Raw genomic sequence first — 20550 nt, 5'->3', positions numbered from 1 at the left:
CCAGGTGCCAGCCCCATTGTGTCTGTAATTAGTGATCAGTTCCCCAGTGTCCACCACAGGAGGTGACAGAATGGGCGGATGGTGGCCTCTGCCAGGACCTTCGGTTACAGCGAGTCCTGGAGGACAGCTCTGGCTTAGTGACATTACCCAGCATGTTAGGACAGACTCTAGGCCTTTCCTGCTCTGGCGTCAACGTATCTTCTCTGCTGTCCTTCTAACCATGCAGGTGCCTACGCTCTAGTCATTACTTATTTTCCCTTTTAGTTATTTCCTAGTTTCCCCACCTGTCCTTGTTTTGCTTGGAAGACTGCTCTCTCTCCCTGTTTCTGAACTGCACTGAATTTTAAGGCCCCAGGTCACATGCCCCCTCCTTTTCCTGATCCCCTGCTAGAAGATACCCCTTGCTCCAGGATCTCTTGTTCTCCTGGCATATTATTTGTGAATGTCTTCAGGCAGTTATCTTTCTGGAATTACAATTATTTGTGGGGTTTTGGGGTATATACATTGATCCAACCATCTGGTCATTAAACAATTCAATTACCTATTCAATTACCATTTCTTCATTGCAAAGTCTGAGTAGGAAGAATCCATACCCAGCTCCTCTGTGACCTGCTGAAGAACCAGCACAATGCTGAAGTTGAATTTAGAAGGAAAGCATAACATAGGGGACTGGACTGGAAGATGTGTGACTTCCGAGGTGGTTGGTGCTTGGCGGACTGGAAGGGAAAGGACAGGGAGGTGGAAGGGCACCAGCAAAGCTCAGAGGTGGGGAGGATATGGTTTCTTCTGGGAACAGTGTGCCCTGTATGGGTTCACATTTGCTGGACCAAAGTGTTTTGAAGAATGGAATGGTAGGAAAGGACACTTTACATGGTGGATGGCAAATGATGGGAAGTCACTAATTTACTCTAGACACACAATAGACCCATTTTGGGGGACGTTAAGACCACCACGAGAAAAATAAAGGCATCGTCTTCTTCGAGTAGGTGAGGCAAACGCCTTGCTAAGTATTTTATTAAAAGCTACAAGGGATCCAGAGCTCAGGAAGAGTCAGGCCCTTCATTCAAAAACAGAAAGAGGATGGTTAGAAGCTTGGTGGATGAAAAAGAAGGGCTGACATTCCACATGGATAGAAATTTGCTCAACCAAAGAGCGAAGAAGAGAAGAGCCAAGGATGTTCAGTTTGGGCAAAAGGAAGGAGCGGCAGTGGAAGAAACTCTTCAAAATGGAGGTTGTGGACACCCTGTAGAAAGCCCCAGCTTCCAGGCTGAGGATTTCCTGCATAACCACAGAAAAATCCCATGTGATTTTTGAGCAGGGAAATCCATAAAGCATACCTGAGGCCATTTCTAGCTCACTCATGGGAAAACGAAGATTGTCACATAAGACATCAAGGTCTCTTGCCAAACTGGCAGGACCAGGATTGAAGCTGAGCTTTCCAGGGAGCAGGTGAGCTTTCCATTTCTTGGGATGACTCTTCTCAAACATATACACGTAGATATTTTGGAGTGACTTACCATTTACCTCCAAGTATGCTTTTGAGCCATGACCAGCTTTATTCTCCTCTATCTTCCACAGTATACTGGTGAATAATTTGTCTTGGACGCATCCAGTATCTTTCATCTGGAGATCTTAAGGAGACTTAATGACAACCAAGCTTCATTATTTCTGTTTTGTGTATGAGGAAACTGACTCATAGAGGATACAGCAATTTTCTCATTCATGCTGTGAGTTATTACCAGAACCATGAATGAAACTTCGGATGAAACCTTATTTCATAAACCATTAAAGCCTGTATCCTTTATAGGAGTGGAGTTTACTATAATAATGACACCTTTGTGTTGAGAGTTCATTCCTTTATTCTGTGATTAAATCTTGGCTTATGTGGGGCAGAAGCACCTCACTACAATGACAGCTTGAGTTATTCTGCAATGCAAAGCAAGAAGGGAAATGTTGTTGTGTGTTTTGGTGATGCCCAGGCCATTCAGAGCTTATGGTTTTCATCCATCCCTCCATTAATTAATTTATTCATTCCATTATCATATATCTGAGTCCCTATTATATCATCTAGAAAATGGACAGAGTAATATTACCATTAGCAAAAGGCTGTTTTGAGAAGTAAGATAATTTCTATAATGCACATTGTCTAGCACATTGTAAGCCCTTACTTGCAATAATTATTTTCTTCAAACAAATAATTCCAAGTACCCCATGGGAACACAAAAAAATGGTTCTTTTATAGCCCTATTTATGGGTGGAGAGGGCAAGGTTGCTTCTGAAGGGTAGATTAATTCTTGGGGAAGAAGCAGATCCCTCAGATTAAAAACTGGAACAGAGCAGATGGGTCTCAGGTAGACCAGAGAGGGGTTCTCCGAGTTTGGACTATGAAGTATCAGGAGAGCTAGGAAGGTACTGCTGGGTAGTGGATGTTAAACTGACACGAACCACTTAGAAATGGGCTGGGGATGAAGAGACAGAGAAAAGAAACATAGACAAAATTCAGATAAAATGGGGTGGAGTTCCCAAGTCCCTTACATCTACCTAAGTTATGATAGAATCAAAGCCTTATACACTGATAGGCCAGCCTGTTTAAATTCCCTACATTCTGTTTATTTCCCTGTTACTCTTCTTTCATATCGAACACAATTTTTGTCCAAGTTCCTACCTATTGCATCAGTGCTCAGGATACCCCGGAGACAGTGTTTAGAAGGAAGCAGCCAAACCTGGATGGAGCCATAGAGCAGCAGGAACCCCTCTGAGAAGTGCACATACAGGGAGAGCCTCTTTCTGTGGCTCCGTGGGGATGAGATGAGTTTGATGTTATCAGGAAACTAATTTCAGAGAAGTCTTTGCAGTTTCAGTCTTATGTGTGCCCTAAAAACTGGGTTTTAAATCTCTCCCAATTCAGACACCAAATGTAGAAACTGTTAAGAAAAATGTTGATAGATTTCATTTCATAAAAGGTAAAAAATTCATGTGACAAAAAACACCAAAACCAAAACCAAAACTGAATGACAGGCAACAGATTGGAAGAAAATATTTGCCAACTGTAACACGTTTTAACATTATATTATAATAAGGAATTTCCATAATGTACAAAGATCTCCTCTAAATCAGTAAGGAAGGGGCGCCTGGGTGGCTCAGTGGGTAAGCCTCTGCCTTCAGCTCAAATCATGATCTCAGGGTCCTGGGATCGAGCCCTACATTGGGCTCTCTGCTCAGCAGGGAGCCTGCTTTCCCTCCCTCTCTGCCTGCCTCTCTACCTCCTTGTGATCTCTCTCTCTCTCTCTGTGTCAAAAAAAAAAAAAAAAAAAAAAATCAGTAAGGAAGGCAAATCCAATGGACAAAAGGTATAAACAGGTAAATTCAGAAGAAATAGAAGCACAAAATATTCATCTTCAGTAGTAACGACAGGACTACAAATGAAAAGAAGCTGTCATTTTGTTTGCCCATCAGATTGGCAAAAATTAAAAAAGCCTATAGTAGTGAATTCTGGCAAATGTAAAGGGATATTCAGAGTTTCTTCTGTTAGTGAGAATGTAAACTGGTGTAGTCTTTTTAAAGGAGTGTGACAGTATCTCTCACTACTTAAGGTATGCCTACCCATCAATACAACAGTTTCAGGTCTAGGAACCTATGCTATCAAAGTATGTCTACATGAGGGCAAGAATACAAGGATATCAACTGTAACAATGTTTGAGACACTGAAAAAAATACTACTAACATCTAGCATTTATTAGGGCCAGCACTCTTCTAAGCACTTTGTAACAGATGATATAAGGAAGCCGAAACTACAGCTAGGGTGTAGAAACAGTGGGATTTTAGCCCAGTTTGTCTTCAGAGTCTGCTATTAACTCTAATGCTAAGAGATAGAAAATAAAGGTCTGGTACATCTGTACCATGAAATACAGTATAGCAGTTCAAAAGAATTAGGTTTACAGACATCGAGACCAAAGACATATTATTAAGGGGAAAAAAGTCAACTTCCAAAAGACTATAAGGTCAGATGTATGGGAAGAAAGATACATTTGTGTGTATATAAAAATACATGCATATGAGAAAGGTAAAGGCCTTGACTGGCAAGAGAACTCGCGTGGTGGAGTGTAGGGAGACTTGAGAGATTAATTTTTTAAATTTTTATTTTATTTTATTTATTTATTGGACAGACAGAGATCACAAGCAGGCAGAGAGGCAGTTAGAGAGAGAGGTGGGGGAAGCAGGCTCCCTGCTGAGCAGATCCCAGGACCCTGAGATCATGACCTGAGCCAAAGGCAGAGGCTTAACCCACTGAACCACCAGGCACCCCAGAGAGAGATTAATTTTTTGAGGCATGTTTTATATACCTGTGGTTTCTTTTAACTTTTACAAGAATGCATTTGTGCGTTACTTTGATAAAAAAAACAATTGTTGGGTAGAACAAAAAAATAAATAATAAAACAAAAACGGTTTAACTCATATTAAGAGATCAGTTTTTTTCCTATGTAGACAATAGTGCCCATTTTGGTTAACAATCTTCTACAGTATGGCCTTTCCTAGTATATGCAGAAGATGCCTTTTCTCTGTATCTTGCTGATGACTACCTGTTCTTTTCAAATAAGGTGTTTATGTCCAGTATTTAGGACCATGGCTCCCTGTTAGTCCACCACGCTCCATAAAAATATACAGCCAGTTATTGAAAAATTAATTTGGAATCTGAGAATCACCTGGTCATCCTTTTGCTTTGCATATTTTAGTATCTTCAGGGAAAAGGATCTATAATCATGTATTATCTCTTATTTTGCCCCAGTGCAACAGCAGAAGTCTCTGGCTCACTTTGTTTTCCTGGTGTGATTGTAGAAGTATGAATGAGTCACTCAACATACAGATTTAAAGGGCTTACCTTAGGACCAGCAGTCAGTGTTATTATCTGAGAGGAAAAGGCTATATTGGATCGTTCAGGGCCTCTTCCTGCCTAGTCCGAGGGTGGGTGGCTTTAACACAAAGCAAAAGATGCTGCTGCTGAACATTTACTGATTAACTTGCTACTCTTACAAGGTTGCAGCTTTGGAACTCAGCTGCAGATCTCTGTGAGCTTATCTCGGACATGCTAGTGGGAAGAGTTCTTGAGATTGTTATTACTTAATGGAGAGTAGATTAGAGCTTTTTTACAGTGGTCCAGCTAAGTAGTTTCTCAATTCTTGAAATTTTAATGTTCTCTTAAGCACCTTTATAGAAAAAAAAAAATTCTTCCCTTGAAAACAACCGTATTCTCTTGTTCTTGCAGCTGCTCATTTTACATAGTTTTTAGTAGATACAAACTATTTTCTATCTGTTGTTCATGTAACCCTACTTCCAATACATCTTTTCAGGTACTTGCCAAAATTTCAGGCATTTGACATAAATCCAACATACATATCTGCCGGGCTTCTGTTAAGGTGACAGAGTTTGCTTGGATTATCCCTCAACCGTTGGGACAGCTGGGCCCCTTCCCAGGTTTTGGTCCTTATGAACATTCTGAACAGCCCCACTATAAACATCTTTATGCAAGTCCTCCGCCCCCCTTTCCACCCTGGATTATTTCCTTAGACATGGACTTCCTTAAATGGACTTACTGGGTCAAAGGGGCTCAGTGAACAACTTTATAGCTCTTGGCACATATTTTTCAGATTGCGCCCTGGGTGGATCTGACCAATGGCACGGGCCGCGAGAGGGTAGGAATGCGGAGCAGCAGCCCCTCTAACCGCTCTTCTTCCGTCCCCCAAAAGGCAAGGACCCGGAGAAGGCCTGCGGAGGGAAGCCTTTTTCCATCGCCCTCTTAGCCTCTTCCTGACTAGTGTTTATGCCCCGGCGGGGAGAAGACAGCTGCGGACCAGCACGGAGGCTTTCGGCTTCCAGGACTTCTGCCCTGGGGCTGAAGCAACTCTTCCCGGCCCTCCTCACCCGGACCAGGGGTCCAGTTTCCGATTCCCACGGCACACTGCCCCAGCTTCTCCACTAAAACCTTCCCGGCCCAGGCAGGCCCCTCGCCGGCGCAGAGCCCAGCAGGCGAGGGCAGCGACTGGCGGTCGCTATTATTTTGGCGCGGGTGATGCAAGGCCCGCATAGCTGCGCGCTGAGTCAGCGGGGGCGGGCCGACCCCCCCCCCCCCCCCCCCCCCCCCCCCGCTGGAGCGGGGCGGATCAAGCGAGGCGGTCACCGCGCGCCCGGCCGTTTGCCCTCGGAGAACTCAAAGAGGGGGAGGAGGAAGCGGGGAAGGAAGGAGGATCCAAAAGGAGAAACGCGAAGCGGGACCGGCGGGAGGAAAAGGAAAAAAAAAAATGGAGAAGGGGCGACAGGAGGCGGAGGCCGGCGGGCGGGGGCGGCGGCGCGCGCGGCGGGGCGGGGCGGGGCGAGCGGGGGCGCGCGCCGGCGGCCGCGGCCCGAGGGGCTTGTGGGTAGCGGCTGCGCGCGGCCGGAGACGGGAGCCGTGCGGGAGTGTGTGAGGGGAGCGGGCTTGTGGGACCGCGGCTGCCCCGGCGAGCATGGGGGCGGGCTGGCGGTGGCCGTAGCTGTCGGAGCCCGGGCTTCAGCCTCTCGGAGCGCCAGAGGGCGGGGCGGCCCACCCCGGCGGCGGCCGCGCCGCTTCCCCGCTCCCGCCCTCGAAGTCCTGAGGGAGCTCGCGGCGGACGAGCGGACCGGGCGGCGCGAATCTGACTGAGGGGCGGGGACGCCGTCTGCTCTTCGCGGCGCCCGGCCGGGCCGGGCGGCCCCCCGGGACCACCGCAGGCCCCTCCGGAGCCGAAGCCGGAGCCCGAGGCGGGCGGTGGGCCGTGGCGGAGCCCCGCCCGGAGCCGGCGGTTCGCGGGCGGCGCTAGGCCCCGAGGCGCCCGGGGCCGGAGCGCGGGGAGCGGGAGTGCGGGGCCGGGCGGCGGCGGCATGAGCCGGCCCCCGGCGACGGGGAAAATGCCCGGCGCCCCCGAGGCCGTGCCGGGGGACGGGGCGGGCGCGAGCCGCCAGAGGAAGCTGGAGGCGCTGATCCGAGACCCTCGCTCGCCCATCAACGTGGAGAGCTTGCTGGTAGGTGGCCGGGGCCCGGGCGCCCTCCCCGCTCCCGTAGCGCCTGCCTCAGATCCCCCTGTGTGCCCACCCGCCCGTGGGAGGGAGGTCTCGCCCCACCCCGTCCCGCTTCCGGCCGCCGGGCCCGGGTGGGAGGCCGGAGACTTCTGCCACCAAGTTCGAGCGGTGGAGACCCGCGTTTGGTCCTTCCCCTTCTCCCTCCTGGAGCGGGTGTCATCCCGGCTGCCTCCGTCTCGGAGCCCTGGGAGGAAACACCGCTCTCCGGCTCCCCGCCTCTCCCCTCGCCTTGGGGAGGTAGGGAGCAGGATTTGCTGTCTTAGATTCACCGGACTGGGCAGTTCGGAAGAATGGCATGCTGCGTGGGGACGTGGGTCGGAGCAGGGAAACCTGATGCTCTCCCTGTTGGGAGTCCCCACCTGGGGTCGATGACAAAGAGCCGGAGCCCAAGAATCGGTCTGAATCGTCGAGTAGAACAAATCTCTTCTTTTCATTGCGTCTCTTTCTTAAGGCAGGCTGTGGAATACAAATTAATAACTTCGTGAAGGCCGCGAGTTGGCTCTTGCTTGAGAAAGGAGTGTGTCTCACGAATTAGAAATGCACCAGGGAATGCCTTCTCATTTCTTATTTGTGTTAGGATGCACGATTGTGTTTCACCGTTTCGCGTGCAGTAGGGATGCGTTTATGGGAAAAGGGGGTGCGGATGGTTACCCCGGGGAGGAGGAGGAAGTGGAAAAGATGCTCTGGATATTAAATTAACTCGGGAGGGCTAGAATTTGTGTGGGTGATTCTTGGACCCTTTAGGTATTCTCTACCAGAACTCCTGTGCAGTCCTCCTCGCGGCTGGAGAAAGCTAGTGACCGAATGCCGAGAGAGACTGGGTCTCCTCCCTTGCCAGTGATTAACTGACTTTTCTTCAGAAGTCACTGGTTATCCTTTGAGGTTTCTGGAATCATTTGCAGAGTGACTCAGTGGTGTTTGGCCAAAGTGCAGGAACTGACCGAAGAGTGTGTCTCTCTGTACAATGAGCAGAACGCAGTGATGTACTATGTTCTGTCGGAGGTCTTTGACCATGTCTTTCACCGATTTTCGCATTCGTGTGTTGTTTGTGTGTTGTCATGGCATGGTGACACCCTGCTCCCTCTTTAGCAGTCTTCATCTGGGTGTAGGACTGGTTGTGTGGAGGGCATAACTTCTCCTAGGCCAAAGCAGAGACTCCGGGCTTCACTCCCAACATTTTCACTTTGGTATTTTGCTAGCAAAACTTTGACCCAAGGCCAGAAAGTTCAGTTAAAAATAGTACTGCAAGTATTCATCAGGTTCAGATTCAATCCCAGATAGAATTTTTGTGCGGCACTTTTTTACTGCGCTTTCATCTCGTGGGTGTTTACTGATATTAATTACAATTATTTGGGTTATTCTGTGCAGGATATCGGAATATCATAAGCTAATTATTCTTGTAATATGTTCATCCATTCTGTTTTGTTAAAGTGTTTTCTAAATTATTAAAATGAAGGCTGTTTTTAAAAGTGAGACATTACACGATTAGTAAACAATTTGGTCCATCCATTTATTGAGTGCTCAAAACAGCCAGGACACTTTACACTTTTGTTAAGGTGATGTACTGTTGGTGTGAGAATTGACATTAGATGTTGCTGACTGGACAGACTCTGCTATTTCTGTTTTTAGTTGATTAAATATTGTGGTTCCGAGTTGAAGTAAATCTTACCAGGCCAAAAATTGTCCCTTGCTCTTTTCTTTGGAACAAGGTTGCAGTGCTTCTGTTGCAAATTGATGAGCTGAAAAAATTTTTAAAGCTGTGTTATAGTAAGTTAGCTTTAAATTATGTGTATTGGACAAAATAGTAGAATGAGTTTGGCTTTTTTGTGCTACCATTTACCTAAAATTTACCATTTTAACAATTTTTAAGTGTTCAGTTCAGTGGCATTAATTACATTTGTGTAATTGTGCAACCATCTCCACTATCCATTTCCAGAAATTTTGTCTTTCCAAACAAACTCCATGAATTAATCTTTTTAAAAAATTAATTAATTAATTATTATTTAAAAAAATAAACATATAATGTATTTTTATCCCCGGGGTATTTTTATCCCCGTTAAGCATCATCGTTTTACGGTATATAGCATTTCTTCTGGTTTTACTCTAGAAAATAAGTATTTTTTCTTAACCGAGAAAACTTAAGTAATATAGTCAAATAAAAACACAGCCATGAGTATTAGTTACTTCATTTAGCAGCTCAGAAAGTACCATTTAAAATTCTATACCAAGATGACAAACGTATGAAGATGAAATATACCAGAAATTACTGTAGAATTATTCTTAGAAGGTAAAACTCTCTTTGTAGGAAAAAAATGTTAGGTGAGATTACATGCAAAGTGCTTAGCTCAGTACTTGGTACATAGTAGTGCTATTTCGTTTAGCTCATTTCTGTGTGTAGTTAGCATAGTTAATTGCTCTAAGTTTCCTTTGAAAAGGAAAATGGTTTTATTGGCAACCATTTCTTGCTATATAATTTTGAGTGTGTAGCATAATTTGTATTTGCCATCAGAAAAGTGCTAGCAGTCATCAAGCATGGGTAAAGCTGGATTCTAAGACTGTGTCAGTGTTAAAGCCCTAAATTGTCTTTTTTTCTCTGCAGATGCTCCTTGCTTTACATAGGTCCTTAAATTAATCTGAAGAGAGTATATCCCTTTTGTGGTTACAGATTATGGGCTGCTTGGTATTATTTAAAGATAGGTTTTGTTTTGTTTTGTTTTTTAAAGTTTTATTATTGGAGAGAGAGCAAGAATGGGCGAGAATGGGCAGGGCCGGTGGGGTGGTGAGGGGGGTGGGGGGGGTGGGCACGGGGGGGGGGGGGGGGAGTCCGAGAAAGGGGCAGAGGGAGAGGAGAGAATCCCAGATAGATTCCATGGAGCACAGAGTCTGACCAGGCTCGATCTCATGACCCTGAGATTTCAACCTGAGCCAAAACCAAGGGTGGGACACTTAACTGACTCCGCCACCCAGGCTCCCCCAAAATAGAGTTTTGGGAGAGGTTTGTTTCTGTAATACTTTTTCTGAGGGGAGGGATTTCAATGGTATGCTTTTGCAGTGTTTGAAACTTTTTGGTAAACACCCATGTTTTGTTCTCAAGACTCAAACTTCTCATACTGCTTTTCCAAATAATATGGTAAAAAGAATTATGCTTTAATATTATGCCAGAGAGATGTCTTTCTTTCTGTCTTTTTAAAGTAATCTCTACACCCAACATGGGGCTTGAACCTACAACCTTGAGATTAAGAGTTGCATGCTTTACTGACTGAATCAGCCAGGTGCCCCTGAAGATCTTTCTAAAGATCTGTGCCTTTGGGTTTTGATGTGTTTTCCTGAAAGAGTAAATGGTTATAATAACCTGGGATTCAGGCTTGAGTAAACTGTTACTTAAGGCAGGTGTTGGGCTCCTGGATGGCTCAGTCGTTAAGCATCTGCCTTCGGCTTGGATCATGATCCTAGGGTCCTGGGATTGAAGCCCCTGCTTCTCTCTCTCCTACTCCCCCTGCTTGTGTTCCCTCCCTCACGGTGTCTGTCTCTGTCGAATAAATAAATAAAAACTTAAAGAAAAAGACTAGTGTTGATGGGGAAGGGTGATTAAAATTTTATTTACGAATTTCAGTGACTTGGAATACAGAATGCTTTATTTGATTGATTTCATTATGCCAGTAAACTGTATGAAAATGCTTCTTATCACAGTCCTTAGATTTCAGCTTGGTACTAGTTATCTGCCTAATTAAGGTAAAATTTTATGTATATTTTTTGTACTGTTTAATAAGGATGAATATTATAAAGATAGAATAAAAATTAAGAAGTTGTTTTATACATTTTTTTTAAATTTAAATTTTTTATTTTTTATAAACATATATTTTTATCCCCAGGGGTACAGGTCTGTGAATCGCCAGGTTTACACACTTCACAGCACTCACCAAAGCACATACCCTCCCCGATGTCCATAACCCACCCCCCTTCTCCCAACCCCCCTCCCCCCAGCAACCCTCAGTTTATTTTGTGAGATTAAGAGTCACTTATGGTTTGTCTCCCTCCCAATCCCATCTTGTTTCATTGATTCTTCTCCTACCCCCTTAAGCCCCCATGTTGCATCACCACTTCCTCATATCAGGGAGATCATATGATAGTTGTCTTTCTCTGCTTGACTTATTTCGCTAAGCATGATATGCTCTAGTTCCATCCATGTTGTCGCAAATGGCAAGATTTCATTTCTTTTGATGGCTGCATAGTATTCCATTGTGTATATATACCACATCTTCTTTATCCACTCATCTGTTGATGGACATCTAGGTTCTTTCCATAGTTTGGCTATTGTGGACATTGCTGCTATAAACATTCGGGTGCACGTGCCCCTTCGGATCGCCACGTTTGTATCTTTAGGGTAAATACCCAGTAGTGCAATTGCTGGGTCATAGGGCAGTTCTATTTTCAACATTTTGAGGCACCTCCATGCTGTTTTCCAGAGTGGTTGCACTATACATGTTTTTCTTTTGTGAAATAAAAGTTGCATGTTTATAGTATAAATGGGATTACTGGAGCCCATGTTTAAAACTGGTGTTTTGGGGCACCTGGGTGGCTCAGTGGGTTAAAGCCTCTGCCTTAGACTCAGGTTGTGATCCCAGGGTCCTGGGATCGAGCCCCACATCGGGCTCTCTGCCTGCCAGGGAGCCTGCTTCCCCATCTCTCTCTCCCCCCTCCTCTCTACCCACTTGTGATCTCCATCTTTCAAATAAATAAATAAATAAATAAAAATCTTAAAAAAAAAAAACACACCTTGGGACGCCTGGGTGGCTCAGTTGGTTAAGCAGCTCCCTTTGGCTTAGGTCATGATCCCGGCGTCCTGGGATCGAGTCCCACATTGGGCTCCTTGCTCAGCAGGGAGCCTGCTTCTCCCTCTGCCTGCCATTCTGTCTGCCTATGCTTACTCGCTCTCCCTCTCTCTCTCTGATAAATAAAAAAAAAAACAAAAAACAAAACAACCCCCCCCCCCCAAAAATAACACCTTGTGTTTTGATGATCATTAAAGACAATGAATTAGCTAGAGAGGTTTAAAGAAGTGATGTATGGAATTTGCTTTGAACCTCTTTGAAAGTACAGGTCCACAGTACCTCACCCACAATTTTGCTGTATAAAGAATCCTGAAAACCAAGTTTTGGTAAAACTTACCTGATCGTAACATCTGACCTGATCTGATGTTAGAATAATTATAATCACTGTGTCCCTCTTGGTATAATTGAAATAGCTTTCCTTGGAGAAATATTAATGTGTTTGATTTCAAGGTGACAGCAGATTTGCAGGAGGACTTTTAGGAATGTACTGAATGTGGTATATGTACTTTATTAGCATTCTAAAATCCAGGAAATTCTTTTTTTTTTTTTTAAGATTTTATTTATTAGAATGAGAGAGCATGAGAGGGGGAAGGTCAGAGGGAGAAGCAGACCCCCTGCTGAGCAGGGAGCCTGAGGTGGGACTCCATCCTGGGACTCCAGGATCATGACCTGACCTGAAGGCATTCACTCAACCAATTGAGCCACTCAGGCGCCCCAAAATCCAGAAAATTCTGAATTCAGAAACATCTTGCCCCAACGTAAGGCCAGTGTAGACTTATATACATCTCAGACACTGTTATAAAGAAATAGTGAATAAGCTTGAAACCTAAATTGTTGTTTTGAGTCATGATCCAATAGTCCTCTTTTCCCCTCTAAATACTAAGAGAATATAGCATGCAAATATGCATTATGAAACATAAAAAAATTCATAAAATCACTGCCCAATTTAATGAACAGAACACTAGCCTGTTAAAGTTACCATGTGTTGCTGCTGCTTGATCAGTCTTCATGCATTCTCTCATGTTACCCTGAAATTTTTAAAAAAGATTTGTTTATTTGAGAGAGAATGAGTGCATGAGCAAGGGAGAGGGAGAGAATCTCAAGCAGACTCCTTGCTGAGCACAGAGCCCAATGTGGGCCTTGATCTCATGATCCTGAGATCATGATCTAAGCTGAAATCAAGATTCAGACACTGAACTGAGCCTCCCAGGCCCCCCCCCGAAATTTTTTTTATTATTCCCTTGCTTTATTTTATAGAGTACCACATTTGTATGTATCTCTAAACAGTATTGTTTAGTTCAACTTACTTTTTTAACTTTAAAAAAGGTTAAAATTTGTATTGCATATTACATTTGTGACTTGCTTTTTTCAGTTAAATTTCTAAGATACACCCACATTGTGGTTTCATTTTCACTGCTATCATAAACTGCAGTATATTGTCCCAATCTATTTAATGGATATTTAGATAGTTTTTCTTTGCTGTTTTGGACAGAATTGCTGTGAACATTACTGGAGCCCATGTGAAGTATCTATAGGCTAAGGTATATATTTAGGAGTGAAATTGTTGTGTTTTAAGATACTCTATGTTCAACTTAACAAGGTAATGGGTAGAGTTCAAATTTTCCTCCACATTATTATTATTATTTTTTGAGATTTATTTATTTGAGAGAGAGAGTGAGAGAGTGGGAGACCCAGCGAGTGAGTGAGCAAGTGAGCGAGTGGGCAGAGGGAGAGAGAGAGAGAATTTCAAGCAGACTGCCCACTGAGCATAGCCCCCCCACCCCTTGACATCATGACCTGAGTTGAAATCAAGAATCGGATGCTTAGCCCACTGAGCCACCCAGGTGCCCCTTTCCCCAACATTTTATTATGGAAAATACGAAAGTACATAGTAAGGTTGAAAGAATTGAGCTGAACATCTGTATACTTACCATCTAATTAACAGTTTGCTATATTTACTTTATTACATCTATCCCTCCCTTTATCCATCTATTACTATATCTTTTGTTTTTGATTCATTTTAAAGTAAGTTGTAGCTATGGCTATGCTTCTCACTAATTTTTTTTTAAAGATTTATTTTATTTTATTTGAGAGAGATAGAGAGAGCATGAATGAGAGGAGAGAGGTCAGAGGGAAAAGCAGAAACCCTGCTGAGCAGGGAGCCTGATGTCGGACTCCATCCCTTGATTCCTGGATCATGACCTGAGCTGAAGGCAGTTGCTTAACCAATTGAGCCACCCAGGCGCCCTGTGCTTCTCCTTTAAACGCTTCAGCATGTATTTTTTAAAGTAGAGTTCAGTATTTGTTTAGGCTTTTTATTTTACTTTTTTGTTTAGGCTTTTTAAAAATTTACATATAATGCAGAAATCTTAAGTGTATTACTGATGAGTTTTGACAAATTATACACTGTGTAATATAAATCCTTATCAATATACAGAACATTATTACCAACCCAGAAGTCTTCCTTACATGTCTTCTCAGCTAATTCCACACCCCATTCTCTTATATTGTGTCACTCTACTGATTTTTTTTGTACTAAAGACTACTTTAGCCTCTTCTAGAACGTCTTACTGATAGAATTCTGTATATGGTGTACTTGTTTGCATCTGGCTTATTTAGCTCATCATAGTTCTTGAGATTCATCCATGTTTTTGTGTGCATCAACAGCTTGTTGCTTTCTTTTGACTGAGCAGTATTCCGATATGTGGAACCGTACTCTGTTAGCCATCTATTGTTAATGGATATCTGGGCTGTTTTGAGTTTTTGGGTATTATATATTATATACTTTGGCTTTCAATAAAGCTTGCTAAGAACAATCGTGTATTAAGTCTTCGTAAGGACATGTTATCATTTATTTTGGGTGAATACCCAGTAGTGGAATTGCTAGGTCGTGAGGTAGAAGTATGTTTAATTTTTAAGAAACTGCCAGATTGGTGCACTCGTCTGGCTCAGTTGGTGGAGCATATGACTCTTGATCTTGGGGTTGTGCGTTCAGGCCCCATGTTGGGTGTAAAGATTACTTAAAAATAAAATCTTAAGAGAGAGAGAGAGAGAGAGGCTGCCAGATCTTTTTCCAAAGTGGTCATGTAATTTTACACTCCTACAGTAGTGAATGAGAATTCCATTTCCTCCCCAACACTGAGTCTTTTAAATTTTAGCCACTCTGTGCGTGGGTAGTGGGTAGCTCATTGTAAATTTAATTTGCATTTCTTTGTTAAATAATGGCAATAACTTTTTCCAGTACTTACTGGCCATTTGTGTATCTTCTTTGTGAAACATTTGTTCACATTTTTGCCCATTTAAAAAAATTTGGGTTCTTTTTTCCCTTTATTTTTATTATTGACTCACGCAGGTTCTTTATCTGATATACAGTTCTTTGTCAAAATATACGTTTTGCAAATGTTTTCTTCCAACCTGTGGTGTGTTTTTTTTAATCAAAATCTTTATATGGTTGTTGCTTTTTCTGCCCAAGACACTTACCTTTCCCCATGTTAGAAAGAGTCTCATTTGCTTTCTTCTAGATGTTTTATAGTTTTAACTTTTATGTTTGGGTCTAAGATAGATGTGAAGCCAGTTTTAGTGTATGGTGTGAGTTAGAGGTCAAAATCCACCCCTCTTCCCCATATTTTCCATATCTGATTGTCCACACTATCTGCCATTTTTTCCCAGCTTTATGCATAACTGACACATAACATTATATAAGTTTAAGGTATACAGTTGATACATGTGTATATGGCCAGTTGCTTACCACAGTAACCATTAGTTAACACATCCTTCACCTCACATAATTACCATGTGGTTTGTTGATATTGTTTTTAGTGTGAGAATATTTAAGATTTACTCTTTTAGCAACTTTCAAGTATACAATACAGTATTGTTAACTATAGTCACCAGCACCAGTTTTTTAAAAACATCTTTCTTTTCTCATTTAATTGCTTTGGTGCCTTTGTTAAAAATGAATTTTCTAATAGGTGGATATTTTATTTGTCTATCTACCACCTAGTAACTACATTTAATTGTTAGTTATGGTTCTGTTTAACCAAGCTCTGTTCAAAATGTATTGATTTATTTTGTACTTTTATCTTTTTATTTGAAGGAAATGGGCAGGCAACTGTGGTTGAAAACCCTAGATTTTGTTTTTTTTGAAAGGAAGAAAGCTGTAAATTATTGTAATTATAGAAACAATATGTTCTTATTATAGAAAACTTATAAATTAAAGGTATAAATGCAAGTTACAAATATAATTTCCCCACATAGAGTTAAATTAACATTTTGGTATAAATATCTGTTTGAAAAATTAAAATAGAAAAAAAGTAGAACGACATTGTATATGTGCTTTGTCATTTTCTTTAACAGAAGCTTTTGTATAGTGAAATTTATCAGGCTTCTCACTGTAGAGTGATTTCTAGCTTAGATGTCATGCTTAGGACATTCTCTTTTTTGAAAAATTTTATTTATTTATTTGACAGACAGAGATGGCAAGTAGGCAGAGAGGCAGGCAGGGAGAGAAGGAAGCAGGCTCCCTGCTGAGCAGAAAGCCTGATGTGGGGCTCCATCCCAGGACTTTGGAATCATGACCTGAGCCGAAGGCAGAGGCTTCAACCCACTGAGCCTTAGTGGTGGGTGCCCCCTTAGAACATTCTCCATCACCAAAATTATAATATCATATACATGAATTTTCTTTTAGTACTCTAATGATTTTATTTTTAGTGTTATCTTTAATGTTACTTTTATTCCATTTGGAATTTTGATGGAAACTCTGAAGTAGGGGTATTGAAGATTTTGTCAGGAAGTTTGTCATAAATATTAGAGTAACCAAAATAATAATTGGAAGCCTTTGTTTGTATCTCTGTATTGTCTTACAACTTCCTCTTTGGAGAATGGTGTTTGTGGGAGGAAAGAGGGTGATGATTACAGTATTGGTCTTCATTTGGGCATCTTGAGTCTTTTTATGGAAATACTATTCTACAAGTATACAACCCTTCTGAGGGTGCCTGGGTGGCTCAGTCCAGTTAAGTGTCTGACTGTAGATCTCAGTTCAGGTCTTGATCTCAGGGTCGTGAGTTGGAGCCCTGAGTGGGGGGGCCCCACGCTGGGTGTGTAGCCTACTTTTAAAATCCTAGTCTGTGCTAACATTCAAATATATATATATATAACTGTTAGTGATCAGGGTTACTGTGAAGAGAATGTTGATGACTCAGGGCAACTTATGGCTTTGAGGGGGAAAAAAAGCAATAACATTTTCTATTGGCAGGTTACTTTATTACATAGAGCTTAATATTTAAATTAATATGAAATCATGGTGTTTGGGATCTCTACTAAAACTGTCTCTTCCTTTTCCTTGATTGTAGTTATTCTTTCCTCTCATCTGTACTTTTTTTCTTTAAAATACGATTGAATTACGGATATATGTGTGTAAATTCTGCAACTGGCAGTCCCAGATGACCTTCACTCATCTTTTTGGAAAGCATCTGGATCACAATAGTTAGCATATCTTGCTAGCTCTCTTGCATGCTTACGCTCTCGCTCTCATTCTCTTTCTTATTCTCCCTCTCTTTCATTCTTTTACTCTCCCCCCTTTTCTGTGTATGTGTGTATGTATGACAAAAAAGGAAATTTTGAGATTCACTTTTGGTTCATCTTTGATGATACTTTGGGGGAATGTTTCTATAATTCCAAGAATGATTTTATGGCTTGTTGCTTCATTTTGATAAGGTATGAATTGTTTGTTCAGATATCTAAAGTACTTAATAAATTTTTTTGTTATAGTTAATTGATTACTCATTATTCAACATCTGATTTCCCTTATCCTCTAAGAGTTTAGCTTTTTTAGTTCTAAATCAACTGATAGAAATTTTCTTTTTTTTTTCTCTTTTTTAAAGATTTATTTTTTTATTTGAGAGAGAGAGATGGAGATGGCATTTGGGGAGGGGCAGAGGGAGAGGGAGAGAACCAGACTCTGCTAAGCCCAAAGCCCAACATGCTCACAACCCTTAGATTGTGACCTGAGCTGAAATGAAGAGTCAACCAACTAAAACACCCAGTCACCCCAAACTTTTCTTTATTTTTAAGAGGTTATGGACTTGGAACTACTTTCTAACACTTTGTTATTAGGGATTTATATGCTGTGGGAATGAATAGCAGAACCTCCTCCAGTGATACTTTTTAGATGGAAACGAGTATAACAGGGTCGGTAGTATCTTAATGACCGGTTTGAGTATGATGAGGAATGCTTAATACACTTAAGTTTTGTCTTCTTATGTACTTCTAGGTTTTTGAGTTTATTTAATGAACAGAATATAAGCTCTTCTAGGACATGTATTTTTTTTTTGTCTTCTTTTTTTGTGTTTTGTAAATATTTGTTGAATGAACTAACAAATAATTTTTTTTTTGAGTAACAGGAGTGATAACCTGTAGAAATATATAATGCTTAAAGAGATACTAATGTATTCCCCAAATAAACATTTTGATACATGTTCCTGTCACTTATTTGTAGGAAGGAAGTTAAGTAAACATCTGTATGTGCAAAGAGGATAGGTTTGAGTGATAGAATTAACTGAAGGTCAAGTAAGAAAAGTGAATAATGATTTGGACATTTTCTGGATTGTGGTGAAACAAATTTGTTTTGGGAAGAATTTAAGCTAATTTTATTCAGTGCTTTAGGTGAAGTAAAGATACTTTGTGTGGGCTGCACAGCCTTTATGATTTATTGAGTTTTATCTGTTCTCCTGCCCCCTAACTTTTCTTCTGGTTAAATATATCCAGTTCCTTCTTATACACCTAGGTGATGCCTGTGTTGAAACAGTGCTTCATAAGTAAGGGCAGATGAAATTCTGGTGGGTCTGTTCACAGGGTGAAATTCTTTAAAATGGTGTATTGGCTGTGTAAGGCAGTATTGATAAGCAAAATTAAAAGAAAGCCAAAGGTCATGAGAAATTTTGATCAGGGATCAAAGTGTTATTATAGGTCACTATGAATGACTTTTGAAAAATTTTCAAATATTATCAAGCATTCTGATTACTAGGATTTTCACTTAGCTTTAAAATGTTTATTGTTTATAATAATCTATTCTTTCTCTAATAAACCCAAGTACTTAATTTTTCTTGTTCCCTTTGCATTGTATTTAAGACAGCTATACCAAGAAGAGAATTCAGAGTATGTTTTTTCTTCTGTATGTAATGGTAACTATCAGTTAGCAAAGGAGAGCAATACATAGTATCTTGCTTGTAGTAAGTCCTTGACAGTTGTTGATAGAATGATAAATACAGGCTGCAGATACAGAGCAGTTGAGAAGACAGTATCACAGTCTCTTACTTGTTCTTAGAATAAGCTCCAAAAAAGAAGTCTGGCAGTTCAGAGTGGTCAGCAGGTGCTGAACGTTGGTATCCTTGTTTACTAAATTTATTAGTTCTCTTTATTCTTTTTATTTTATTCTATAATTTCCATTCCATAGGGTTTACCTATTTGTAAGTATACAATATACTGATTTTTAGTAAATTTATAGAATTGTGCCACCAACATTATCACAACCCATTTTCATTAACCCTCCAAAATTTCCTTGAGCATGTTTGCCTTTAGTCCTTACTTCCAGGGAAGCCAACCACTGATATGTTTTCTGTGTCTGTAAGTTTTTCTTCTTTGGAAATTTCATTCACATGAATCATACAATATTCAGTCATTTGTTCTGCCTTCCTCCACTTACCATAACATTTTTGAGGTTTACCTGTGTTGAAGCATATGTCAGTATTTTGTCCGTTTTTTTTTTTTTATTGCTGACTAATAGTCCATTGTATAGATATACCATATTTTGTTTGTGAATTCACCATATGTACATATATGTGTTTTTACTTCTCTTAGATAGATTTTAAGGAGTTGGATTCCTGGGTCATATTGTATGCTTCTGCTTAACTCCCCCCCCGCCCCCCAACCAATGCTTAACTTCTAAGAAACTGACAGTGTTTCACAAAATGTCTATATCATTTTACATTCCCACCAGCAATGTATGAGGGTTCCAGTTTTTCCACATGTTCAAAGAACATTTGACATTGTTATCTTTGTGGTGATAGCCATGGTAGTACCTTTTACTCATGATAAATGATACTGAGTACTGCTTCATGTGCTTATTAATTTTGTTTTTAAAATTTTTACTAAGGTACCGTGAGTATGGTCTAGTAAAAGGAGTTTGATTTTGTATACCACAAGCCAATTCCAATATTTAAAAATAGAATGCAGATACATATACATCACAGCCCTTTATAGGTGAAATTATCCTACTGATTAGTGTCTCCACCTGAAATGCCTAATTACTACTAAGCATTATTATTTTTTTAAACCTTTTGTGGTACCTTTTGCTTTCAAGTAATGAATGCACTTTGCTGAGCCTTGTAGGCCCTGATAATGGCAGTGCAGTTTCTACTAGTTATTTCTAAGCTATAGATCAAATTGAAGTACTTCTGACTTAAATTATGGTCTTTAATTGTTTCTCCATTCTGTTTTGTGCTGCTCTTTCCTTTTTCTTTATTATTATTATTTTGAGTATCTTGAGTAAGCTTATAAGCTGATTTCTCTCATCTTGAGCCAACATTTATCTTTATAAAACTTTTCTATTCTACATAAGAATGAAAAA

At 41.2% G+C, this 20550-nt stretch overlaps 1 protein-coding gene across 1 annotated transcript in view; it reads left to right on the top strand.

The window, feature by feature from the left end:
* Window positions 1–6403: 6403 nt before the first annotated feature.
* ROCK2 (Rho associated coiled-coil containing protein kinase 2) overlaps window positions 6404–20550 on the top strand; it is a 141702-nt gene continuing 127555 nt past the window's right edge. The window contains exon 1 of the mRNA XM_059405159.1: window positions 6404–7035. Within this exon, the coding sequence (XP_059261142.1) occupies window positions 6895–7035 (141 nt within the window). The 5' untranslated portion in view covers window positions 6404–6894. The remainder of the gene's footprint in view (window positions 7036–20550) is intronic.

This window comes from Mustela nigripes, chromosome 7 (genome assembly GCF_022355385.1).
Source record: "Mustela nigripes isolate SB6536 chromosome 7, MUSNIG.SB6536, whole genome shotgun sequence".
Classification (NCBI taxonomy): Eukaryota; Metazoa; Chordata; class Mammalia; order Carnivora; family Mustelidae; genus Mustela; species Mustela nigripes.
The sequence above is the reverse complement of the archived record's forward strand: the minus strand, read 5'-3'. Positions and strand labels throughout refer to the sequence as shown.